We start from the raw sequence: 21,387 nt of genomic DNA, 5'->3' as shown, positions 1-21,387 counted from the left end.
GTCCTATTAAATGCATTTAAACTCCTATTAAATGGGGTTTTTGGAGGCAGCCCAAGGCTCTGGATCCCCCAGTGCTGCAACAAGAGAGACAAATTCAATTCTGGAAATATTTTTGTCCTTCAGCCTTTGAACCCAAGCAAATAATTAAATCTGAGTGGTTTTGTGCTGGTTTTTCCAGGAAAATTCCAGCTCTTCCCAATCCCACCGTGACAAAAGATTGAGGCTGCAAACTCTGGTGTGTTTGGTGTCCATCATGACATTCACAGGTAGGAAAACTCACCTTTTCCAAAAGAAAAAGCCCAAAAAAGAGCTCAACTCGTGGTCCTTGTAAAACCTTATAAAAGGCCAATGTTAATTGGGAAGAAAGACTGGAATTCCTTACAAAAGGGAGACAGAAAATGTGGGATGTCACACAAATTATTCCCAGTTCCCCTTGGACACCCCACAATTTGTAACCTCACCTTCAGAAATCCACATAATTATAATAAAATATTCACATAATAATATATAATATAATATTACAATATATTGCTAGAACAATATTATTGTAGTAACATACAATGTAATAAATAAAATATATTAAAGAATATATTATAGGAAGATATATGTATATGTACATATATGTCATCTGTAATTTATTATTAATATATTATATAATACATAAGAATAACATAATATATATTATGTTAGTCTCATATATAATATATATCATGTTATTCTCTTATATAGGATACCTAACATATTATGTTAGTCTCTTACATATTATATATATGTTAGTCTCTCATATATCATATATAATACATATCATGTTATTCTCCTATATAGGATATATAATATGTATAATGTTAGTCTCATATATTATATAATATATTAATAATAAATTATTATTATAATAATAAATAAATAATAAATAAAAATAAATAATAAATAATAAATGATAATAATAAATTATCATACTACATATACTAGAATAATATATCTTAACATATATTCTTTATTCTATTTTATTTATTACATTGTTATATTGTGTATTATAATATAATATCCACATCTTTATAATTCAGAGAGGAATTGCAAGCAAAGCAGCCCCAAATCCAGGTCTCCAGCACAAGCCTAAAACCAGTGAAGTCTGAGTGAAATCCAGCTCTTCTTCACCAAAAAAATCCTCCAAGTGGACCATCCAAACCCTCTCTGGCTGCATGGACAGAGTGGAAAGGGGATTTTTTTTGCACTCTGAAGGGTTGCAGCAGCCACAGTCCCTGCAATGCACATTTGGGAATGGAACTCTCGGCAACATCCCTGATAATATTCCCTTTTCTCTGGACACTGCAGCCCTTGGTGTTCGCCAGGGCCAAAAAAATCAGCATTTTTTATCTTAAACAGCCTCCAGCAGCAAAATAAAGAGCAAAATGCCCCATTAAACAGCATTTCATCCTGCCCGGAGCTGCCCTAAGTTTGAGGCAAGTTGGGAATCATAAATCAACTAAAAAATAAAAATCAGGACAAAAGATGATGTTCCTTCTCCCTCCCCCCCCCCCTAGTTTTTGCACAAATTCACCCTCTCCATGGAAGTGCCACTTAAATGGGTGGCCTTGTCTCCATTTAGGGTTCACTTCTCCCATCCCTGAGAGGGGGTGAGAAGGAGGGATTGGGAAGGTCCCTGAGGATTCCATCCCTCCCAAAGCACAAACCAAAGCCCAGATTTCAGGGAGAGAACTCCTCGACCACACCTCGATCTCACCCAAGGTGCTGGAGCAGCAAAAAGCTGCTTCCTTCTTATTAAAATTAAAGCTCAATTCTTATTAAATTAACAGTGGACACAGCCAGGTCGACCTGAAGAGCTCATCAGTCCAACATTCCTAATCAATTGTGCTGCTTGATTCCCACGGATACCTTGGCAATGGATGGATCACCCCTGTTCCCTGCAGAGCCCTGAGCTGCCCCTTCCCTCCTCTAACGAGTCTCCAGCCAGGTTTTGATCATCCTCAGTCCCTCCCAAAGCCCAGCTGAGCAAACCTGGGCTCTGCCTCAGCCTTCAACACAGGTCTCCTTCAAATTTTGGGAATAACCCCCCCATCAGGGTCGTTTTCCATGACTCCTCTCCAGGCTGCCTGGAGTGATCCCTTCCCATGTGTGCTCTGCCTGGGGGGTTTCCTGCCGCCTCCCTGCTCCAGAGAGGAAGTTTTTGATGGCAAATTTCATCCCAGGAGCTTAAAAGCCACCTGGAATGCTGAGTTGGTCCCTCAGGTTTCACCTCCCAGAAGACAAAAACCACCTGGAATACCGAGATGATGCCAAGGAAATGTTTCCAGCTGCAGGTCTGGCTGCCAGGGGTGAAAACCTGCTGCTGCTTCATTCCCAGAGGATGAGCAGCCCCCTCCAATTCCCGGTTGGAACACGTCCTGTCCAGCAGGAAGGATGAACAGGGATCAGGGACGGATGGGAGCAATGAGGGGGGAATAAACCACCCTGGGGTTTATTCAGGAATCAGCCCAGGAAAGGAGATTTGAGCCTCAGTCCTGAGCTCAGAGACACTGGAGAGACCCCGGGCCAAGTGTGACTCCAACGGGATTTTGGGTGGGAGAGGGATGAGCTGTTTGCCAGAAAACAGGCAAGGAAGAAGGAGACTTGAGGTGAAAAAGGGCAGATTTACTGGATATTGGGAAGGAACTGCTCCCTGTGAGGGTGGGGAGGGGCTGGGATGGAATTCCCAGAGAAGCTGTGGCTGCCCCAGCCCTGGAAGTGTCCAAGGCCAGGATGGAGCAACCTGGGATAGTGGGAGATGTTCCTGCCCATGGGATGAGAACCAGATAATCTTTAAGGTCTCTTCCAGCCCAAACCACCCCCGGCTCTGTGTTTCTATGAAGTGCAGGCCCGGCCTTGGTGGGCAGGAGGGGCTTGGAGCACATTCCCTAAATAAAATAATGGGGTTTTAGGGATAAAAGAGTGTCCTGGGCACAGGGAGTCGTGGCTGTGCTGCTCAAACAGGAGCTGCTCTGCCAAGTCTCCTCATCTGGGCTTTGTTGTCCTTGTTTTATCTGTGGAGGAGACATCCCTGACAGATTTTAGGTGTTTTTTTTTTTTCTTGCTTCAAAGCAGTTCTGAGAGCTGGTTCTCAGTGGGAATAAACAACGATTTTGGGTTTTCAGAGAAAACAGCCTTTGAGCAGCAAAGCAAAGGCTGAGGAAGGGCCACGTGACATCAGGGAGAGATGGTGCCTTAAAAACATCATTTAAAGTTTCAGTTTTGCGGGGAAGAGAACCTGGATTCGTGTTTCTGGGAGGCAGAAAAGATGATTTAGTGGCCTCCCAGGTGGAGTGAAAGATTTATTTATCACACACCTCAGCATTCAAAGGCTGCACGTTCCATGTGTTCCCATTTATGCAGAGGGAACAACCAGTTCCAAAACACAGGACAAAACCTGGGGGCTGCTGCCCTAGAAACTCCAAAAAACCCAGGGGGATTTGTGCTTTGGAGGGAGAGAAATTAAATTCAACAAGTTTCTTTTGATCTGGAGGAAGGGAAGTCCAGATTTTCCACCCCTTGGGGACCTGTCCCTACTTTCATATTTGTGGGACAAACCCTTTTTTTGCAGTGGGACTCACCTGGCCCCTTTGCTGGGGAAGTGACAATGGAAATGCACCCCCAAAAGATTAACTCTTTTAAACTATTCAATCAACTCTTTCAAACTATTCAATTAACTCTTTCAAATTATTCAGTTAGTTCTTTCAAACTATTCATTAACTCCTTTAAACTATTCCATGAATAACTGTCTTAAACTATTCCATTAATAAGTATTTTAACTCTTCCATTAATATAACTGCTTTAACTCTCCCATTAATAACTGTTTTAAGCTGTTTCATCAGCGACTCAAACTATTTCATAACTGTTTCCTCATCAAGTCTTTTAAATTATTTCCTTATTCCACTAAACCATTTTATTCTTTCAAACCATTTCACACCGTTCCAAATGCAGAAGAAAAAGGAGGGGATTTACTCCTTTATTTATTGGTGTATTCACCTCCTCTGTTTTAACCTGGATTTCAGTGGGTGAAGATTCGGGGCTGGCACAGGGATGTGCTGCAGTGTTTTCCACCTTAGTTTTTGCCTTTTCCCCCATAAAATCAGGGAAAACCAGCTGCTCTGATTGCTGTGATTCAGGGCCCTCGAATCAGCAGGAGCTGAGGCTCCTCCAGGGCCATTTATCTGCCCGGGAGAACAATTCCCCATCCACACAATGGGCCCGTGATTGCCAACCCTGTGCTCCTCCTCAAACACTAAAATGTGTCCTTGGCCTTCATTTCACCTCCTCAAACACTAAAATCTGTCCTTGGCCATCATTTCACCTCCTCACCCCCCCAAATCTGTCCTTGGCCATCATTTCACCTCCTCACCCCCCCAAATCTGTCCTTGGCCTTCATTTCACCTCCTCAAACACTAAAATCTGTCCTTGGCCACCATTTCACCTCCTCAAACACTAAAATCTGTCCTTGGCCTTCATTTCACCTCCCTCCTCAGCCCCCCCAAATCTGTCCTTGGCCATCATTTCACCTCCTCAAACACTAAAATGTGTCCTTGGCCATCATTTCACCTCCTCAACCCCCCAAATCTGTCCTTTACCACCATTTCACCTCCTCATCCCCCCAAATCTGTCCTTGGCCATCATTTCATCTCCTCAACCCCCCCAAATCTGTCCTTTACCACCATTTCACCTCCTCAGCCCCCCAAATCTGTCCTTGGCCTTCATTTCACCTCCTCAACCCCCCCAAATCTGTCCTTGGCCATCATTTCACCTCCTCAAACACTAAAATCTGTCCTTGGCCATCATTTCACCTCCTCAACCCCCCCAAATGTGTCCTTTGCCTTCATTTCACCTCCTCAACCCCCCACATCTGTCCTTGGCCATCATTTCACCTCCTCAAACACTAAAATCTGTCCTTGGCCATCATTTCACCTCTTCAACCCCCCAAATCTGTCCTTGGCCTTCATTTCACCCCTTTAGCCCCCCCAAATCTGTCCTTGGCCATCATTTCACCTCCTCACCCCCCAAATCTGTCCTTTGCTTCATTTCCCCTCTTTATTCCCACTGCATCAGGGAGGGGGAGGCACATTTTAAGCCCAGCTCAGGAAGTTGCATCCCAGGGTCGACACTGAGAGAGAAAATAGGAAATTGTAAAGAAAACAAGTGGTGAAGCTGCTGCTGGAGTTTGATTTTCTCATCTTGCTGGGGCTGATATTGGAAAGAGCAGTGTAAATATATATTCAGATATAAATATAAAATATAAATACAAATAAAAATAAATATAAAATATAAAAATAAAATATAAAAATATAAAAATAAAATATAAATATAAAATATTAAAATAAAATATAAATATATAAAAATATAAATATAAAATATAAATATAAAATATAAAAATAAAAATAAAAATAAAAATAAAAATAAAAAATAAAAATAAATATAAATATCAATGTGTGGGTTAAATATTTTATCTATTTTGATATATTATTTTTGTATTTACCATTCTACGGTTTATATATTTATATTTTAGATCTATGTTTATTAGAGTTTTATATTTATATTTATAAAACTATAAAATATATAAATATCGTAATATTAAAAAGATCTAAATAGAAAATATAAAACTAAAATATATATTTACATTTTTATTGTTGTGTATTTTCTATTTATAGATTTTGATATTTTCTTTTTATATTTTCTATTCATACATTGATATTTTCTTTTTATATTTTCTATTTATAGATTTTGATATTTTCTTTTTATATTTTCTATTTATACATTTTGATATTTTTTATATTTTCTATTTATACATTTTGATATTTTTTATATTTTCTATTTATACATTTTGATATTTTTTATATTTTCTATTTATACATTTTAATATTTTCTTTTTATATTTTCTACTTATACATTTTGATATTGTCTTTTTGTATTTACTATTTATACATTTTGATATTTTCTTTTTATATTTTCTATTTATACATTTCTATTTTATAGTTTTATATTTTACATTTCCAGTTTATATTTTTCTATTACAGTTTATTCACTAAATCCCCATGAACACTCTCAAAGCAGAGTTGTCTCAATCAGCCCCTCTGCACTTCTTCAGGGGGAGGGAAATGTTAATTTTGATAGGAGAAACTGGATTTTTCCAACAGAAACCCCCAACCCAGCAACTAAATCCAACCCTTTGTAAGAGCAACTGAAATTCCCAGGTCCTGCCTGGGATTTTTCTAATGAATTTGAGGTTATATTTTATATATAGATATATATAAAAAAAATATATAATTTATTTATATATTACTATTATTTCTTATTTATATATTATTTAGATACATATTTATATATGAATATATATAAAGGAATCAGTATCAAAAGATATATAATATAATATATAATATATATAATCAAAAGATATATAATATAAAAGATATATAATATAAATATAGATGATATTTGCATAAAGCAATCAATATCAAGTGATAGAGTATTAATATTGAAAGAATATATTATATAGAGAGATATAGATGTTATTTATATATATAAATAGGAATCAACATCAAGCATTAAAGCATCAATATATAAAGGTTATATCATATATATAGATATTATTTCTCTATATATTATTTTAATATTTTTCTTATTTATATATTAATCATATATATATTTATGTATAAATACATATAAAGGAATCAATATCAAGCATTAAAGCAGCAATAGATAAAGGATATATTATATAGATATACATATTTTTATATATACTATTATATATTATGTATTATATGAAATAAATATAAATATATATTTATTATAAATATATATTAATATATAATATATTATAATATGTATTATGTATTATATATTATAATACATAATATATAACATTAATATATATTTATTATAAATATATATTAATATATATTATATTAATAATATATAATTATATATAATTATATATAATAATTACATATTAATTATAAATATATTAATATATAATTATATATATTAATTTTATATATTAATATATATTTATAATAAATATATATTTATATATTATATATTATGTATTATAATACATATATTTGTATATTATTATAAATATAATATTTATATTGTGAATAAATATAAAATAATATCAGGCACTGAAGGATCAATATATAAAGGAGATGTATAGAGATGTTCTATATGTTATCTATCAAACCAACTGGGAAAGCCCTTGTATTTCTTAATAATTTCTTAATAATCCAAGCCCAGTGAAGGGGGTTTCTTGGCTGGGTTTTGGGAGCAGGGGGGCTCCAGAGGTGGCTTCTGCCAGAAGCTTCCCCTGTCTGGTGGAGCCAATTCCAGCTGCTCCAGGACGGAATTCCTGCCGCTGGCCAAGGCTGAGCCCATCAGGAGTGACAGCAACACCTCTGGGGTAACACACTGGGAACAGGAAGGGATCGAGCAGAGAGAATTCCAGCCAGGGAAGGAGGGAGGGAGAACCTGGAATAACAGAATTCCAGCCAGGGGAGGCCGGAGGGAGAACCTGGAATAACAGAATTCCAGCCAGGGAAGGACGGAGGAGAACCTGGAATAACAGAATTCCAGCCAGGGAAGGAGGGAGGGAGAACCTGGAATAACAGAATTCCAGCCAGGGAAGGAGGGAGGGAGAACCTGGAATAACAGAATTCCAGCCAGGGAAGGAGGGAGGGAGAACCTGGAATAACAGAATTCCAGCCAGGGAAGGACGGAGGAGAACCTGGAATAACAGAATTCCAGCCAGGGAAGGAGGGAGGGAGAACCTGGAATAACAGAATTCCAGCCAGGGAAGGACGGAGGAGAACCTGGAATAACAGAATTCCAGCCAGGGAAGGAGGGAGGGAGAACCTGGAATAACAGAATTCCAGCCAGGGAAGGAGGGAGGGAGAACCTGGAATAACAGAATTCCAGCCAGGGAAGGACAGAGGGAGAACCTGGAATAACAGAATTCCAGCCAGGGAAGGAGGGAGGGAGAACCTGGAATAACAGAATTCCAGCCAGGGAAGGAGGGAGGGAGAACCTGGAATAACAGAATTCCAGCCAGGGAAGGAGGGAGGGAGAACCTGGAATAACAGAATTCCAGCCAGGGAAGGAGGGAGGGAGAACCTGGAATAACAGAATTCCAGCCAGGGAAGGCCGGAGGGAGAAGCTGGAATAACAGAATTCCAGCCAGGGAAGGCCGGAGGAGAAGCTGGAATAACAGAATTCCAGCCAGGGAAGGCCGGAGGAGAAGCTGGAATAACAGAATTCCAGCCAGGGAAGGCCGGAGGAGAAGCTGGAACACCAAGGCAGAGCCTAGGGCAGGGCAGGAGGAGGGGCAGGAGCAGCTCCAGGAGCCCGAGCTGAGGTTCCCCTGCAGCCCCTGGGAAGGGCAGGGGGGCAGCTGTGCCCCTGTGCCCAGGGGGGACCAGCGGGGTGAGAGACCCCCCTGTGCCCAGGGGGAGCCCAGGCTGGAGCAGGGGGGGTCTGAGGGAGGCTCTGACCCGGGGGAGGCCCCAGATGGAGCAGGGCCGGGCAGGGACCTGCAGCCCCTGCAGAGAGGAGCCCACACGGCTGCAGGGTTGGCCCATGTGGGACTCGTGGGCCCTGGGGGGGACCCACAGTGGAGCAGCTCATTCCTGAGGGACTGAGCCCATGGAGAAGTGACCCACGGGACAGCAGCTGGGGAAGAACTGTTTCCATGGGATGGACTCACCCTGGAGAGCTCCAGCCAGGACTGTTTCCATGGGATGGACTCACCCTGGAGAGCTCCATCCAGGACTGTCTCCCATGGATGGACTCACCCTGGAGAGCTCCATCCAGGACTGTTCCCATGGATGGACTCACCCTGGAGAGCTCCATCCAGGACTGTTCCCATGGATGGACTCACCCTGGAGAGCTCCAGCCAGGACTGTCTCCCATGGATGGACCCACCCTGGAGAGCTCCATCCAGGACTGTCTCCCATGGATGGACTCACCCTGGAGAGCTCCATCCAGGACTGTTCCCATGGATGGACTCACCCTGGAGAGCTCCATCCAGGACTGTTTCCATGGATGGACTCACCCTGGAGAGCTCCATCCAGGACTGTTTCCATGGGATGGACTCACCCTGGAGAGCTCCATCCAGGACTGTTTCCATGGGATGGACTCACCCTGGAGAGCTCCATCCAGAACTGTTTCCATGGATGGACTAACCCTGGAGAGCTCCAGCCAGGACTGTTTCCATGGGATGGACTCACCCTGGAGAGCTCCAGCCAGGACTGTTCCCATGGATGGACCCACCCTGGAGAGCTCCAGCCAGGACTGTTCCCATGGATGGACTCACCCTGGAGAGCTCCATCCAGGACTGTCTCCCATGGATGGACCCCACGGCAGCAGGGGAAGACTCCAACTCCTCTCCCTGAGCAGCAGCAGAAACAACAACTGCCCGTGACCCCCGTTCCCATCTCCTGCACTGCTGGGGGAGGAGGTTGAGTTTTGAAGGAAGGAGGGGTGGGGGGAGGATGTTTTTAGGATTATTTTGCTTCTCACTCTTTTGCTCTGATCCTGTTTGTAAATAAATTCCATTAATATCCCCACTCTGAGTCTGTTTTGCCCGTGATGGTGATCAGTCAGTGACCTCTCCCAGCTCTTATCTCAACTTCTGAGTCCTTCACTGTTGGTTTTTCTCTCTCCTCTGTCCAGCTGCAGAGGGAGAAGGAGAGAGTGGCTGTAGTGGGTACCTGGCATCTGGCCAGGGTCAACCCACTACACTTAGTAATCATTTTTCCTCCAAAGCTGAGTTTATGTTGGTGTGCAGAACATTTCACCTGCTTTTTTGTCTACCTGCTGTCCAAGCTCTTGAGTGTCACATTCCTCCTTTTGGTTGATCCCAAGGCAGGAGAAGCACTTTCAATTCCTGATAACACTTCTCTTTCTGTCTTAATGCCCCTGAATCCCCGTTAATCCTGATTCCACAACTCAGAGTGGATTTGGAAGTGGAAAACTGACACATCAGAGGGTGGGAATTATCCCTGGCGAGAGAAATCTGAGCTCGTTTGTGTTTCACAGCTTGCTGGACAAATCAAATCTTCAGTGGGCACAGCTGAGAAAATGAAATAATCCTAATCCTGCCTCTGTGGGTTGGGATTTTCTCCCTGTGGATTTCAGCAGCTTCATTCCTGCCATGGGGAATAACCCATACATAATAGGAGTTTGGAGGGAATGGCCCAAAATTCCCCTTGTAAACCCCCTGTCTGGAGGCAGAGGTGTCACCCCTCGAGGAGCTGCAGGGAAGGTGCTCAACACACCAACAAAGCCCTGGAAAGTAGGTTGGAAGCGAACAGCTTTGCCCTAAAGTCCTGGATCTCTTCCAATTTGGACTTCCAAGGTAATTTTTCTCTTTGCTTACAACTCCCTTGTGGAAGGAAACAAAGCTGTTTTCTCTGGGCATCATCACAGGTAAAATCAACTCAACAGTGGAGATCTTGCTCCACCAGAGGTGGAATCTCAGCCCCCAGAATAATCCCCTTGTCATCCCAGGAGGAAAGACCAGCATGTTGGGAAGGATTCAGCCATGGAAAACAGGGAAATTGGCTGTTTTACGCACAACTGAAATAGGAAATGAGGGTATTTTACACACAACTTAAATCCATCCTCTCCCCACTCCCTCTCCACCAATTCATGGCTGAGCTGAGAACACGGAGAAGCAACACCAGGCAGCATTTAAACCCAGAAAGGGGTTTAAAACCACACAGAGTCATGGTGATGATTCAGGATACACCAGTTTTCTTCCCTGAGACCCTCCAGCCCACCCCCAGGGTCTCACCGTCTTCAGTAGTGTCCGGTTGTCCCGGAGGCTCCCCACCATTCCCACAAAGGACACCAGGAACATGGTGACTCCCAGCAGAAGCAGGATCACGGCTGGAGCCAGGAAAATCCCTTCCAGGGTCTTGTGCTTCTGCCTCTCCACCTCAGCATAAATCCCAATGCACAGGATCACCAGGCCCAGGATCTGCACGGGAGGCACGGAATGGGATTCACTCCCAGTGGGAAAAAGAAAAGGTTTCATGGGAGAGGTGAAGGTGGGAGATGTCCAAGGACAACCCAGAGAGCTTTAGGATGTTCAACATCCAATCCCCGCTTGCCCTCTTCCCACACCCCAGCCCCCAACTAAACCTGACCTCAGAGCAGCACCTCCAATAAACCCCAGCTCAGAGCACCACCCCCAATTAAACCCGAGCTCAGAGCAGCACCTCCAATAAACCCGAGCTCAGTGTACCACCCACAACTAAACCCGAGCTCAGAGCACCCCCCAATTAAACCCGAGCTCAGAGCAGCACCCCCAATTAAACCTGAGCTCATTGTACCACCCCCAATTAAACCTGAGCTCATTGTACCACCCCCAATAAACCCGAGCTCATTGTACCACCCCCAATAAACCCGAGCTCAGAGCAGCACCCCCAATTAAACCTGAGCTCATTGTACCACCCCCAATTAAACCTGAGCTCATTGTACCACCCCCAACTAAACCCGAGCTCGGAGCACCCCCAATTAAACCCGAGCTCAGAGCAGCACCCCCAATAAACCCCAGCTCAGAGCACCACCCCCAATTAAACCCGAGCTCAGGGCACCACCCCCAATTAAACCCGAGCTCAGGGCACCACCCCCAATTAAACCCGAGCTCAGTTCGCCATCACGAAGCGCTTTTGATCCCTGGATGAAAAGCACCACAAAAATCCCGATGGACTATTTCTGACAACCTCCCTCCCCCTCCAACGAACCGGCCCTAATTGACAAGGAGAGTCTAACGACGCCGGGTTAAAACCGGGCTCCAAAAGTGCTCTTTGCGTCCCTTCAGCTCGTTCAGCATCAAAGCCCTCAGCACAAAGCCCGCGCCGTTATCCCGTTATCCCGAGGGATTGGCGCTGTCAGGAGCTGTTCCATCGCCCCGGGCGAGTGGCTGCTCAGCTGGCCCCGAGCTGACACCTCACAAAGGCAGAGAGGAAACCGAGGAGCTCCCAGAGCCTTTTTCATCCTCCTTTTCCAGCCCTTTCCCATCCCAAATCACAGCGAGAGAATCCTGGGGGAAACCTGCCTGGCCACAGACAAAAACCTGCATCTGCAAACAGGAGAAAAATACTCCTTTCTGCTCCTTTTTCACTCCTTTCCCCCTTCTTTTCCCCCTCCTTTCCCCCCTTATTTTCCCCCTCCTTTTCCATTCATTTCCCCCCTCCTTTTCCTCCTCCTTCTCCCCTTTCCCCCTCCTTTTCCATTTCCTTTTCCCCTCCCTTTTCCCCTTCCTTTCTCACTACTTCCCCCACTCCTTTCCACTCCCTTCCCCTTCCTTTTTCCACTCCTTTTTCACTCTTTCCCCCCTTCTTTTCCATTCCCTTTTCCTCTTCCTTTCTCACTACTTTTCCCACTCCTTTTCCACTCCCTTCCCTTCCTTTCCCACTCCTTCTTCACTCTCTCCCCCCTCCTTTCCCCCTTCCTTTTCCCCCTCCTTTTCCATTGCCTTTTCTCTTCCCTTTTCTATTCCCTTTTCCATTCCCTTTTCCCTTTCCTTTCTCACTACTTTTCCCACTCCTTTTCCACTCCCTTCCCTTCCTTTCCCCCCTGCTTTTTTACTCTTTTCCCCCTCCTTTTCCATTTTTTCCACTCCTTTTCCATCACTTTCACCTTCATTGCTCCTAATGACTTTCCACAAACTTTTCCTGCTAATTCACGCCAACAATTCAATCCTTAATTTTCATGTACAATTCTTGTTTTTTTCGGGGTTGAGTTGTTCCTTCTCCACCTGGCCACTATTTCTGGTGTGTTTTTCTCACTATTTCATGTCTATCAATCACTGTTTGTTCCAGGCTCCATCTCAGCTATAAAGGAACCAAAATCTCTCAAAACCTGACATTTAGACTTGTGATATTTTACAGACACTTTGATTATTTGAAACTAAACAGGCAGAAACTGAACAGGCAGCAACTAAACAGACAAGGCTCATTAATGATAACAGGCTTTTAATCACAGTTTCATCTTTAGACTCTATTTTAAGCCTTGCTTTGGTGCGTTGGGATTAGGTTTGATTTCATGTTTATCCCTTTTACCATGTCCCAGGAAATACATTTGGCTCTGGAGGTGGGGGGATCCATTAATACCCACCATGCATCCCCCACTAATCCCAACCATTCCATCAGAGCCACTTTCCCTGCTTTAATTAATCCATCTGTGATCAGAGGGAGGGAAGGGCATGGAGCAAACCCAGGAGGGGGTTCAAGGGCTGGAGCCTTGAGAGGCTGAGGAAGGAGCTTGTTTGGGATGAGGAAGGAGCTTGTTTGAGATGAGGAAGGAGCCCGTTTGAGATGGGCTTCCCCTGCCAGCAGGGGAGGGAAACCCAGCAGGGTTTTCGTCGTCCATTGCTTCAAAATTGCTTTTGCAGGGCTGAAAAGCATCTTTGGGAAATTGGAAGCCTGTGGAATGTGTGAGGCTGCTGCACATCCCTGCACATCTCTGGGGCCTGATGGGATTCAGCCAAGAATCCACAAGGAGCTGCTGATGTCATGGCAAAAGCTCTCTCAGTGATTTTTGAGGGATCTTGGGAATCCAGAAAGGTCCCAGCTGACTGGAAGCTGGGGAATGTTGTCCTGGTTTTCAAGAAGGACAAGAAGGAGGACCCTGGAAACTCCAGGCCTGTGAGTGTCACTTCAATGCCTTGGAAAGTTGTGGAGATTATTCTGGGAGGGATTGGAAAACACTTGGAAGACAACTCAGTCCCTGGTCAGAGCCAGCACAGCTTCAGGACAGGAAAGTCCTGCTAATCCAACGTGACTTCCTTCAGCTCTCCCAGGTCCCCAGTTCCTCACCCAGCTCTTCCCTTGCTGCCAGAGAAATGCCTGGAGAGGAAAAGTAGCATCTTCGTTATCCTGCTAAGAGACAAAGTTGGAGCAAAACAGCTTTGGGAAAGGGCTGCAAAGGTGGGGAAGGGCTCCAGTAGCTCCTCAGTGCAGTTCCAGCTGCCTGGGCAGGGGCAGAGGAGGGGCAGGGACTGAGCTCTGCTCTGGGGGGACCAGGGACAGCAGCCAGGGAATGGCTGGAGCTGTGTCAGGGCAGGTCAGGTTGGATCCCAGGCAAAGGTTCTTCCCCCAGAGGGTGGTTGGGCACTGCCCAGGCTCCCCAGGGCAGTGGGCACAGCCCATCTCCACACCTCACCAGCTAAAAAAACACATGCCAATTAAAAAAATGAGTTGTTTCTACTGAAGGCAGCTTCAGGCACAAAAAAAGCCTCCTGCAAAGCAACTCACACCTCGAGGCAGGGAATAGATATCCTGGAAATTCTCTCAGCAAGGCAGATTGCAAAGGAAGGCAGAATATAATGAGTCTTGGAAGGATGAGCAGGGAATAATGTTGCAAGATGGGCAGCAGAGGGATTTGGATGGGGAGAAAGAGAAGTGTTCCCTGAAAAGCAGCGTTTCTGTGAGAAAAAATAGCTGGACTTGGAGCAAACCAGCAGCATCAAAGCCTTTGCCAGGACCTGTGGTGCTACAAAGGGAATAATTAATCCTTTACTTCTCCAAAATCTGATCATCCCAACCATCTTTGGCAGGATTTGAGCATGGAAAAAGTCTCCCCCCCAAAGCCTGGGTGTCCTGGTTTTCATCACGGGGATTCTCGGGGGGGTGGGGGGATGTTTTTGCCACGAATTCCTTCAGCACGGATATTTTGGAGTCCTGGCATCACAACCCTTTTCCTCCCCCCCCCCACTCGATGACAGAAGGAAGTTTGCTGCTAAATCCTCTGTAGTTAAACGTTAATTACCCGCTGATCACCTAAACAGGGTGGAAATGCCAGGAGAGAAAGCTGGGAATTGCCACTGGTCTGAGAGAGAAAAAGGAAACTGCATTTTCCCTCTAGCAAGGGAGTGATTATCCCATTTCTACATTAGAACAGCCCTGGGATGGAACAATCATCACCACGGATTTAAACTTGGACTTTAATTCCAGCTCTGTGTGATTTTAGTGCTTCCTGGAGCTGAGAGTGGGCAGGGGATGGAGAAGGTGCCCCAGGATGTCCAAGCTCCCCTCCCACCCCACCAACGACCCCTGGGAGGTGCTCCCACCCCTCCCTATCATGTTCCTGGGCATCTAAAATGACAAACTTGAATTTCTCACCTTGCTGTGACCGACCCTTCCCCACAGGCAGAACTTTAACAGCTCCAAACCCGCAGTTGAACCTTTCCCAAGGGAGCTGGGCAGACCTGCCGGGCTGGGATGAGGCTTTTGTGCAGCTCCCTCTGACACCAAGAAGCAAAACAACTGTCAGAGCAGAAACAGGGAAGTTCAGCCCGTGGGGGGTTGTTAAAAACCTGACAATTTAAGGAGCTTTTCTCCAGCTGCTGAGGAGCTACTGGAACCCTTCCCCACCTTTGCAGCCCTTTCCCAAAGCTGTTTTGCTCCAACTTTGTCTCTTAGCAGGATAACAAAGATGCTGCTTTTCCTCTCCAGGCATTTCTCTGACAGCCAGGGAAGAGCTGGGTGAGGAACTGGGGACCTGGGAGAGCTAAAGGTGGGAATTCTTGGTGGAAATCACTGTCCCACTGGTGCCAGAGTCATTTAAAGACCTGAGAGTGGGATGAAAGGCAATTAATGGGCAGAAAATAACTCAACACACAGCTCTGCTGCTGCTGGCAGGGTTTGGGTGGTGCCAGAGGGCTGGGTTGAGCTCACAGCCCTCCCAGGGGTGAGTCAGGGAGTTTGGGAAGCTCTCCTGGAGTCACTCTGGGGCTGGTTTTTGCTCCTCCAGCTCAGAGGCACCACTCGATGCTACAAGGGTTGTGCCCGGTCCTATCCTGTCCTGAAAATCCCAGAATCCCAGAGTCATCCAGGTTGGAAAAGACCTCCAGGATCACCAAGTCCACCCTGTGTCTGATTCTCACCATCCCACCCAGCCCAGAGCACTGAGTGCCACGGCCAGGCCTGCCTTGGGCACCTCCAGGGGTGGGGACTCCACCACGCCCTGGGCAGCCCCTGCCAAAGCCTGACCACCCTTTCCAGGAAGAAATTCCATCCCATGGAGCCACCTCCTCTCTCAGGAGGCACTGAGTCCTTGGGTCATGGGGTAGATCCATAGGCTCCTTTGGGTTGGAAAAGCCCTCCAAGGTCACTGAGTTCACTGCCAAGGCACCACTGCCCCATGTCCCCAAGTGCCACATCCCCAGGGATGTTAAATTCCCTCAGGGATGGGGACTCCACCACTGTGCCAGGGCTGGACAGCCCTTTCCAGGAAGGAATTTCCCCAGTATCCAACCTGACCCTCCCCTGGCACAGCTGGAGGCCGTTCCCTCTCCTCCTGTCCCTTGTTCCCTGGGAGCAGAGCCCGACCCCCCCCGGCTCCCCCCTCCTGTCAGGGGGTTGCAGAGCCAGAAGGTCCCCCCTGAGCCTCCTTTGCTCCAGGCTGAGCCCCCCCAGCTCCCTCAGCCCCTCCTGCTGCTCCAGCCCCCCAGCTTGAGGCCACTTTCCACCAAACACCCAAGAGGTGCCACATCCCCCTCGTCCCCAAAAGCCCCAAGTGACAAAACTGACCCTCGACCACAAGAGAACAAACAGGAACCACAAACTCAGGGGGATCAAACCAGCACAGCCTCAAATCCTGCCCAGGTCCAATCCCCAGAAGTGGCTTTTTCCAGAGGGAATGGCATTAACTGGATGAGTCAAGGCTGTGTTAACACGAGGCAGCGATTCCTCCTCGCTCAGGGACACCCAAAGTCACGACGAGCCCACACAGCCGATGTGAGTCAGAGAAGAGGCCCATGAGGAGCTCAGGGAACGGGGCAGCACTTCACTCTCCAGCCAAGGTGACCAAAAGCGCAAAAATAAAGGGCAAAATTTAATTTTCAAAGCCTCGTCTCGCAGCAGTGTCGTCCTCCCCACCTTTTGAAGGCTTCAGTTAACAACAGGGCGCTGCTGCTCCTCCTCAGGGGGATTCTAAGTGGCTTTTTAATATTTATTTTTTTATTTTCCATCCTTTGGGAAATGATGAGACTCCTCTTGCTGGTGGATTCACCAGGATGACCCCAAAATGCCTCAGAAAATGTGATTTAGAAAGGGCTGGATGGTTTTAGTCATCGAAAGTAGAATCTTGGGATCAATAACACAATGATTAACTACAGCATATAAAGCTCAGCTGCCAACAGTGCATAGAAATGTGAAAAATAGGCTTTTACAAGGGTCAATTAAAATATCTTTTTTCAATTTTATGGGAAAAGTAAGAAAAAGAAAGAAGGGTTCCTCTGTGCAAAGAAAACTCCAAGTCTTTGCTCCACGGAATCCTCAATGAGGATTAAAACCTCCTGTATAAAACCAGCCCATGATGCCCAAACCTCTCTGCCCTTGGCTCCAAGTCTGGTTTAAAGCCACTCTCAGGCTCATCCCTCGCTCCTTCAGGGATTTTTCCAGCTGTAACCAAGGCACTGGGAAGGATTTAGAGGATCTAAATCCATGTTTTTGCAGGCTGGGACAACCCTTTGATGGATCTCCCCCTAAAGCTCCTCAATCCTTTGTGGGGAACCTACTCCACCCTTATTCCACTGAATTTTCGCTCAGGAAATCTCAAATCCTTCAGGAAATCCAAGCTCCTCCACAAGCTTTTTTTTCTGGAATGCATTTTTCCAGGGACAAACCGGCCCTTCACGGCTCGTTAACGCAGCTTTGAGGGCTTGGACAGCTCCAGGGAATTAATTTGGTGCAAATGAGGCCAGAAATAGGTCAAGCTGAAAGGCTCCCTGGAGCTGCACAATCCCTATGGATTCCCTGGAGCAGGATCCCTATGGAAGGACCATCCCAGGGCTGAGGGCAGGCAGGGTGGGAGTGATTCAAAGTGCCTTTCTTTCCTACTTATTTTCCATTCTTTAGGAAATTATGAGTCTCTTCTCACCCCACTGAGCCCCCCAGAATTCCTCAGCAACTAATAAACATTTAGAAATTAAATTATCCCATCATTAATCCATGTTTCAAAGCACAGCCCCAACTTTAGGTGCAGATTATTTTCTATTTTTGGGGAAATTATGAGTCTCTTCTTGCTGGTGGATTCACCCCACTGAGCCCCTCAAAATTCCTCAGCAATTAATAAACACTTAGAAATTAAATTATCCCATTGTTAATCCATATTCCAAAGCACAGCTCCAACTTTGGGTGCAGGTTAATTAGGATTAAATCCTCCTCCCAACCTCTCCAGCAGGTCAAAGGCATCTGGGGAAACCTCAAACTGAGGGGAATTTGGCCCTTGAGAGAGACCAAAACCTTGGGTTTCCCCACAGATTCATTTTGCAGCCAAAAGTTGCTTGTAAAATGTTGTAAAATATTATAAAACCAGCTAGAAATGGAGGGAGAGAAACTGGATTTTTGGGGCTTTTTGGGTGCAGAGCAGGAATCTGGCCATGCTACCCACCACACCACGAGGAAATCAGGGAGATATTCTCCAAAAAAACCCCTTTTTTGGTTATTAATGGTGAGCCCTGCCCTTTCCAGTGAGTTAGATCATTTAAACAAGAAATAAATATGGAAATAAAAAGCATTTTCAAGCCCTGCTTGCCCCCACCCCCTCCCTGGGCACCTGTACAGGGATTTCTGTGCAATTAGACACACACACCCAGCAAGGCCACGAGGGTTATCTAACACTCAGGAGGAAATATTTGTAAATATAGTCAGGATTATGTAAGATTGAGCCTAAAAAAATCACTTTATACCTCCTGAGACCCTAAAAGGATGTGGGATTTCTTGCTTCCTCTTCCCCTGCTCTGACACTTTGCATATCCCAGGTGCAGGGAAGTCCTGACCATAGTTCAGTAATTCAAAACTGCTTAAAAGCAAGTTTATTTTTAATTTTTAAAATTATAAAAGTGGATAAAACCTCCCCTTCCTTCATGTCTGAGACAGGCAGGGGGGATCTGACCATGCCATGGGGTGAAAATACTAAATTTATTTGGTTTTTAAGCTCCAGATGCCTCAAAATGTGACTGACGGACCCAAAAGATTTCCAGGAGCAGTTCTGGGGCAGGAAAATCCCAGGGATGAGCTTTAAAATCCACCAAACCCCACGATTTCACCAAAAATTGCCAGTTTTGGACCCAACCAGCACTGAGCACGAGGGGCTTCGCTGCACCGGGATTGGATGGTTTGGAAGGGGAAATTTGGGCTTTGAAAAGCCAAATCCAACCCATGAGGGGGAAATTCAGAAAATCCAACCCACAGTGGGGGAAATTCGGACACTGAAAAGCCAAATCCAACCCATGAGGGGGAAATCTGGAAAATCCAGCGCACAGGAGGGGGAATCTGGACACTGCAAATCCAGATCAAATCCATGTGGAAGGGGGGTAAATTTGGAAAATCCAACCCACAGTGGAGGAAATTCGGACACTGAAAAGCCAAATCCAACCCATGAGGGGGAATTTTGGAAAATCCAACACACAGGAGGGGGAATCTGGACACTGCAAATCCAAATCAATCCCATGGGGTGGGGGGTAAATTTGGAAAATCCAACTCGTGTGGGGGGAAATTTGGACACTGAAAAGCCAAATCCAACCCATGAGGGGCAAATTTGGAAAATCCAGCACACAGGAGGGGGGATCTGGACACTGCAAATCCAAATCAAACCCATGGGGTGGGGGGTGAATTTGGAAAATCCAACTCGTGGGGGGGTAAATTCGGAAAATCCAACCCATGGGGGGGGGGAAATTTGGACACTGAAAAGCCAAATCCAACCCATGAGGGGGAATTTTGGACACTGAAAAGCCAAATCCAACCCTGTGGGGGGATATTTGGGGGAGGAGAACACCGGGAGAGATGGAAAAGGAAGCGGAGCACCTACCGAGAAGAGCGTGGAGTAGGTGGAGAGGGCAAATTTGATGCTGTAGTAATAGAGGTGGGAATTCTGGCACTGGGAATCCTGGGCCATCCCTGGAGCTCCTTCCTGGCTGGTTCCTGAGGAAAATCATGCACAGAAACAAGGCTTGAACTTGAACTGCTGGTTCCAACTTCCGCCTGGCAGGAGCCGGAGCAGTCAGGGGGAAGGAACAGCTTTAACCCTTTGCTGAGCTGGGGTTTTCCTGCTACAGCAAAGCTCGGCTTAAGTTGGGGTTTAGATCAATTCCTACCCCAAAAATCGGCGGATGTGGAACAGATCTTTAACAGGGAACGTGTTGCAATCCTGGGGAGGTGAAACAGGGTTGAAATCCTGCAGCTCCCAGGAGTGATTTCACAGCAGCAGAGGGGGAAGTGGAAGCCCCAAATCTGGGAAAAACAGGGGAAAATTCCCCACAGGAGATCAGTGGGAGCCCAGAATTGTCTGGAGTCACCTGTAGTGCCTTGCTGGGGGTGCAACACCTGTGAGGAGGAAGGAGGAGTTACACCCGGGCTCGGGGAGGTTTAATGTTTGAAAGGAAAGGTGTGGGGAGGAAAATACAGCCCTGGGAGAGCCCACGGGTCCTGGAAGGGTTTGTGGGGTTGGACAAATGTAGGACTAGAGGGTGTAAAATGTACTAGAGAGAGTAAAATGTGCCAAAGAGAGTAAAAGGGATGTTTGATAAATAGAGCAAAAAGGGGGGCTGGGAAAAGTTGTGTCTGCAGTTGGTCTGTGGTGATGGAAATGGGACCCCACGGACAAGGGGAGCATCCAGAAAGGGGAGGATTCAGACAAGGGGAGCATCCAGAAAGGGGAGGATTCAGACAAGGGGAGCATCCAGAAAGGGGAGGATTCAGACAAGGGGAGCATCCAGAAAGGGGAGGATCCCCCAGCTACAAGGGGAACCTCTGGGCAAGGGGGGGATCTGGACAAGGGGAGCATCCAGACAAAGGGGACCCTGGACAAGGGGAGCATCCAGATAAAGGGGACCCTGGACAAGGGGAACATCCAGGCAAGGGAAGGATCCAGACAAGGGGAGTCTCAAACAAGGGGAGTATCCAGCAAAGGGGAGCCCTGGGACAAAGGGAGCCCCCAAACAAGGGAATTATCCAGACAAAGGGAACATCCAGACAGGGGGAGCCGTGGGACAAAGCAGCATCAAAAAGGGGACTAGCCAGACAAGGAGACCCCTGGGACAAGGGGAGCCCTGGACAAGGGAAGGATCCAGACAAGGGGAGCCCCCAAATAAGAGGAGTCTCAGGACAAAGGGAGCCCCCAAACAAGGGGATTATTCAGACAAAGAGAATCCAAACATGGGGACCCCTGGTACAAGGGAAGAATCCAGACACAGGGGGCCCCCAAACAAGGGGAACATCCAGACAAGGGGAGCCCCTGGACAAGGGAAGCATTCCAACAATGGGAGCACCCAGAGGGGAGCCCTGGGACAAGAGGAGCATCCAGACAAGGGGAGCCCCAGACAAGGGGAGCCACTTGTTT

At 46.2% G+C, this 21,387-nt stretch overlaps 1 protein-coding gene across 1 annotated transcript in view; it reads right to left on the bottom strand.

Annotated features, from left to right (window-relative positions):
• The window catches only part of LOC135403760 (tetraspanin-15-like), a 45,393-nt gene extending 25,247 nt beyond the window's left edge, over positions 1–20,146 (bottom strand). The window contains 2 exon segments of the mRNA XM_064638063.1: positions 10,829–11,014; positions 19,858–20,146. Coding sequence (XP_064494133.1) covers positions 10,829–11,014; positions 19,858–19,944 — 273 coding nt within the window. The 5' untranslated portion in view covers positions 19,945–20,146.
• Between the last annotated feature and the right edge of the window lie 1,241 nt (positions 20,147–21,387).

Source organism: Pseudopipra pipra, chromosome 28 (genome assembly GCF_036250125.1).
Source record: "Pseudopipra pipra isolate bDixPip1 chromosome 28, bDixPip1.hap1, whole genome shotgun sequence".
Lineage (NCBI taxonomy): Eukaryota > Metazoa > Chordata > Aves > Passeriformes > Pipridae > Pseudopipra > Pseudopipra pipra.
Note: the sequence above shows the minus strand (reverse complement) of the source record. Positions and strands in the feature narration are given on the sequence as shown.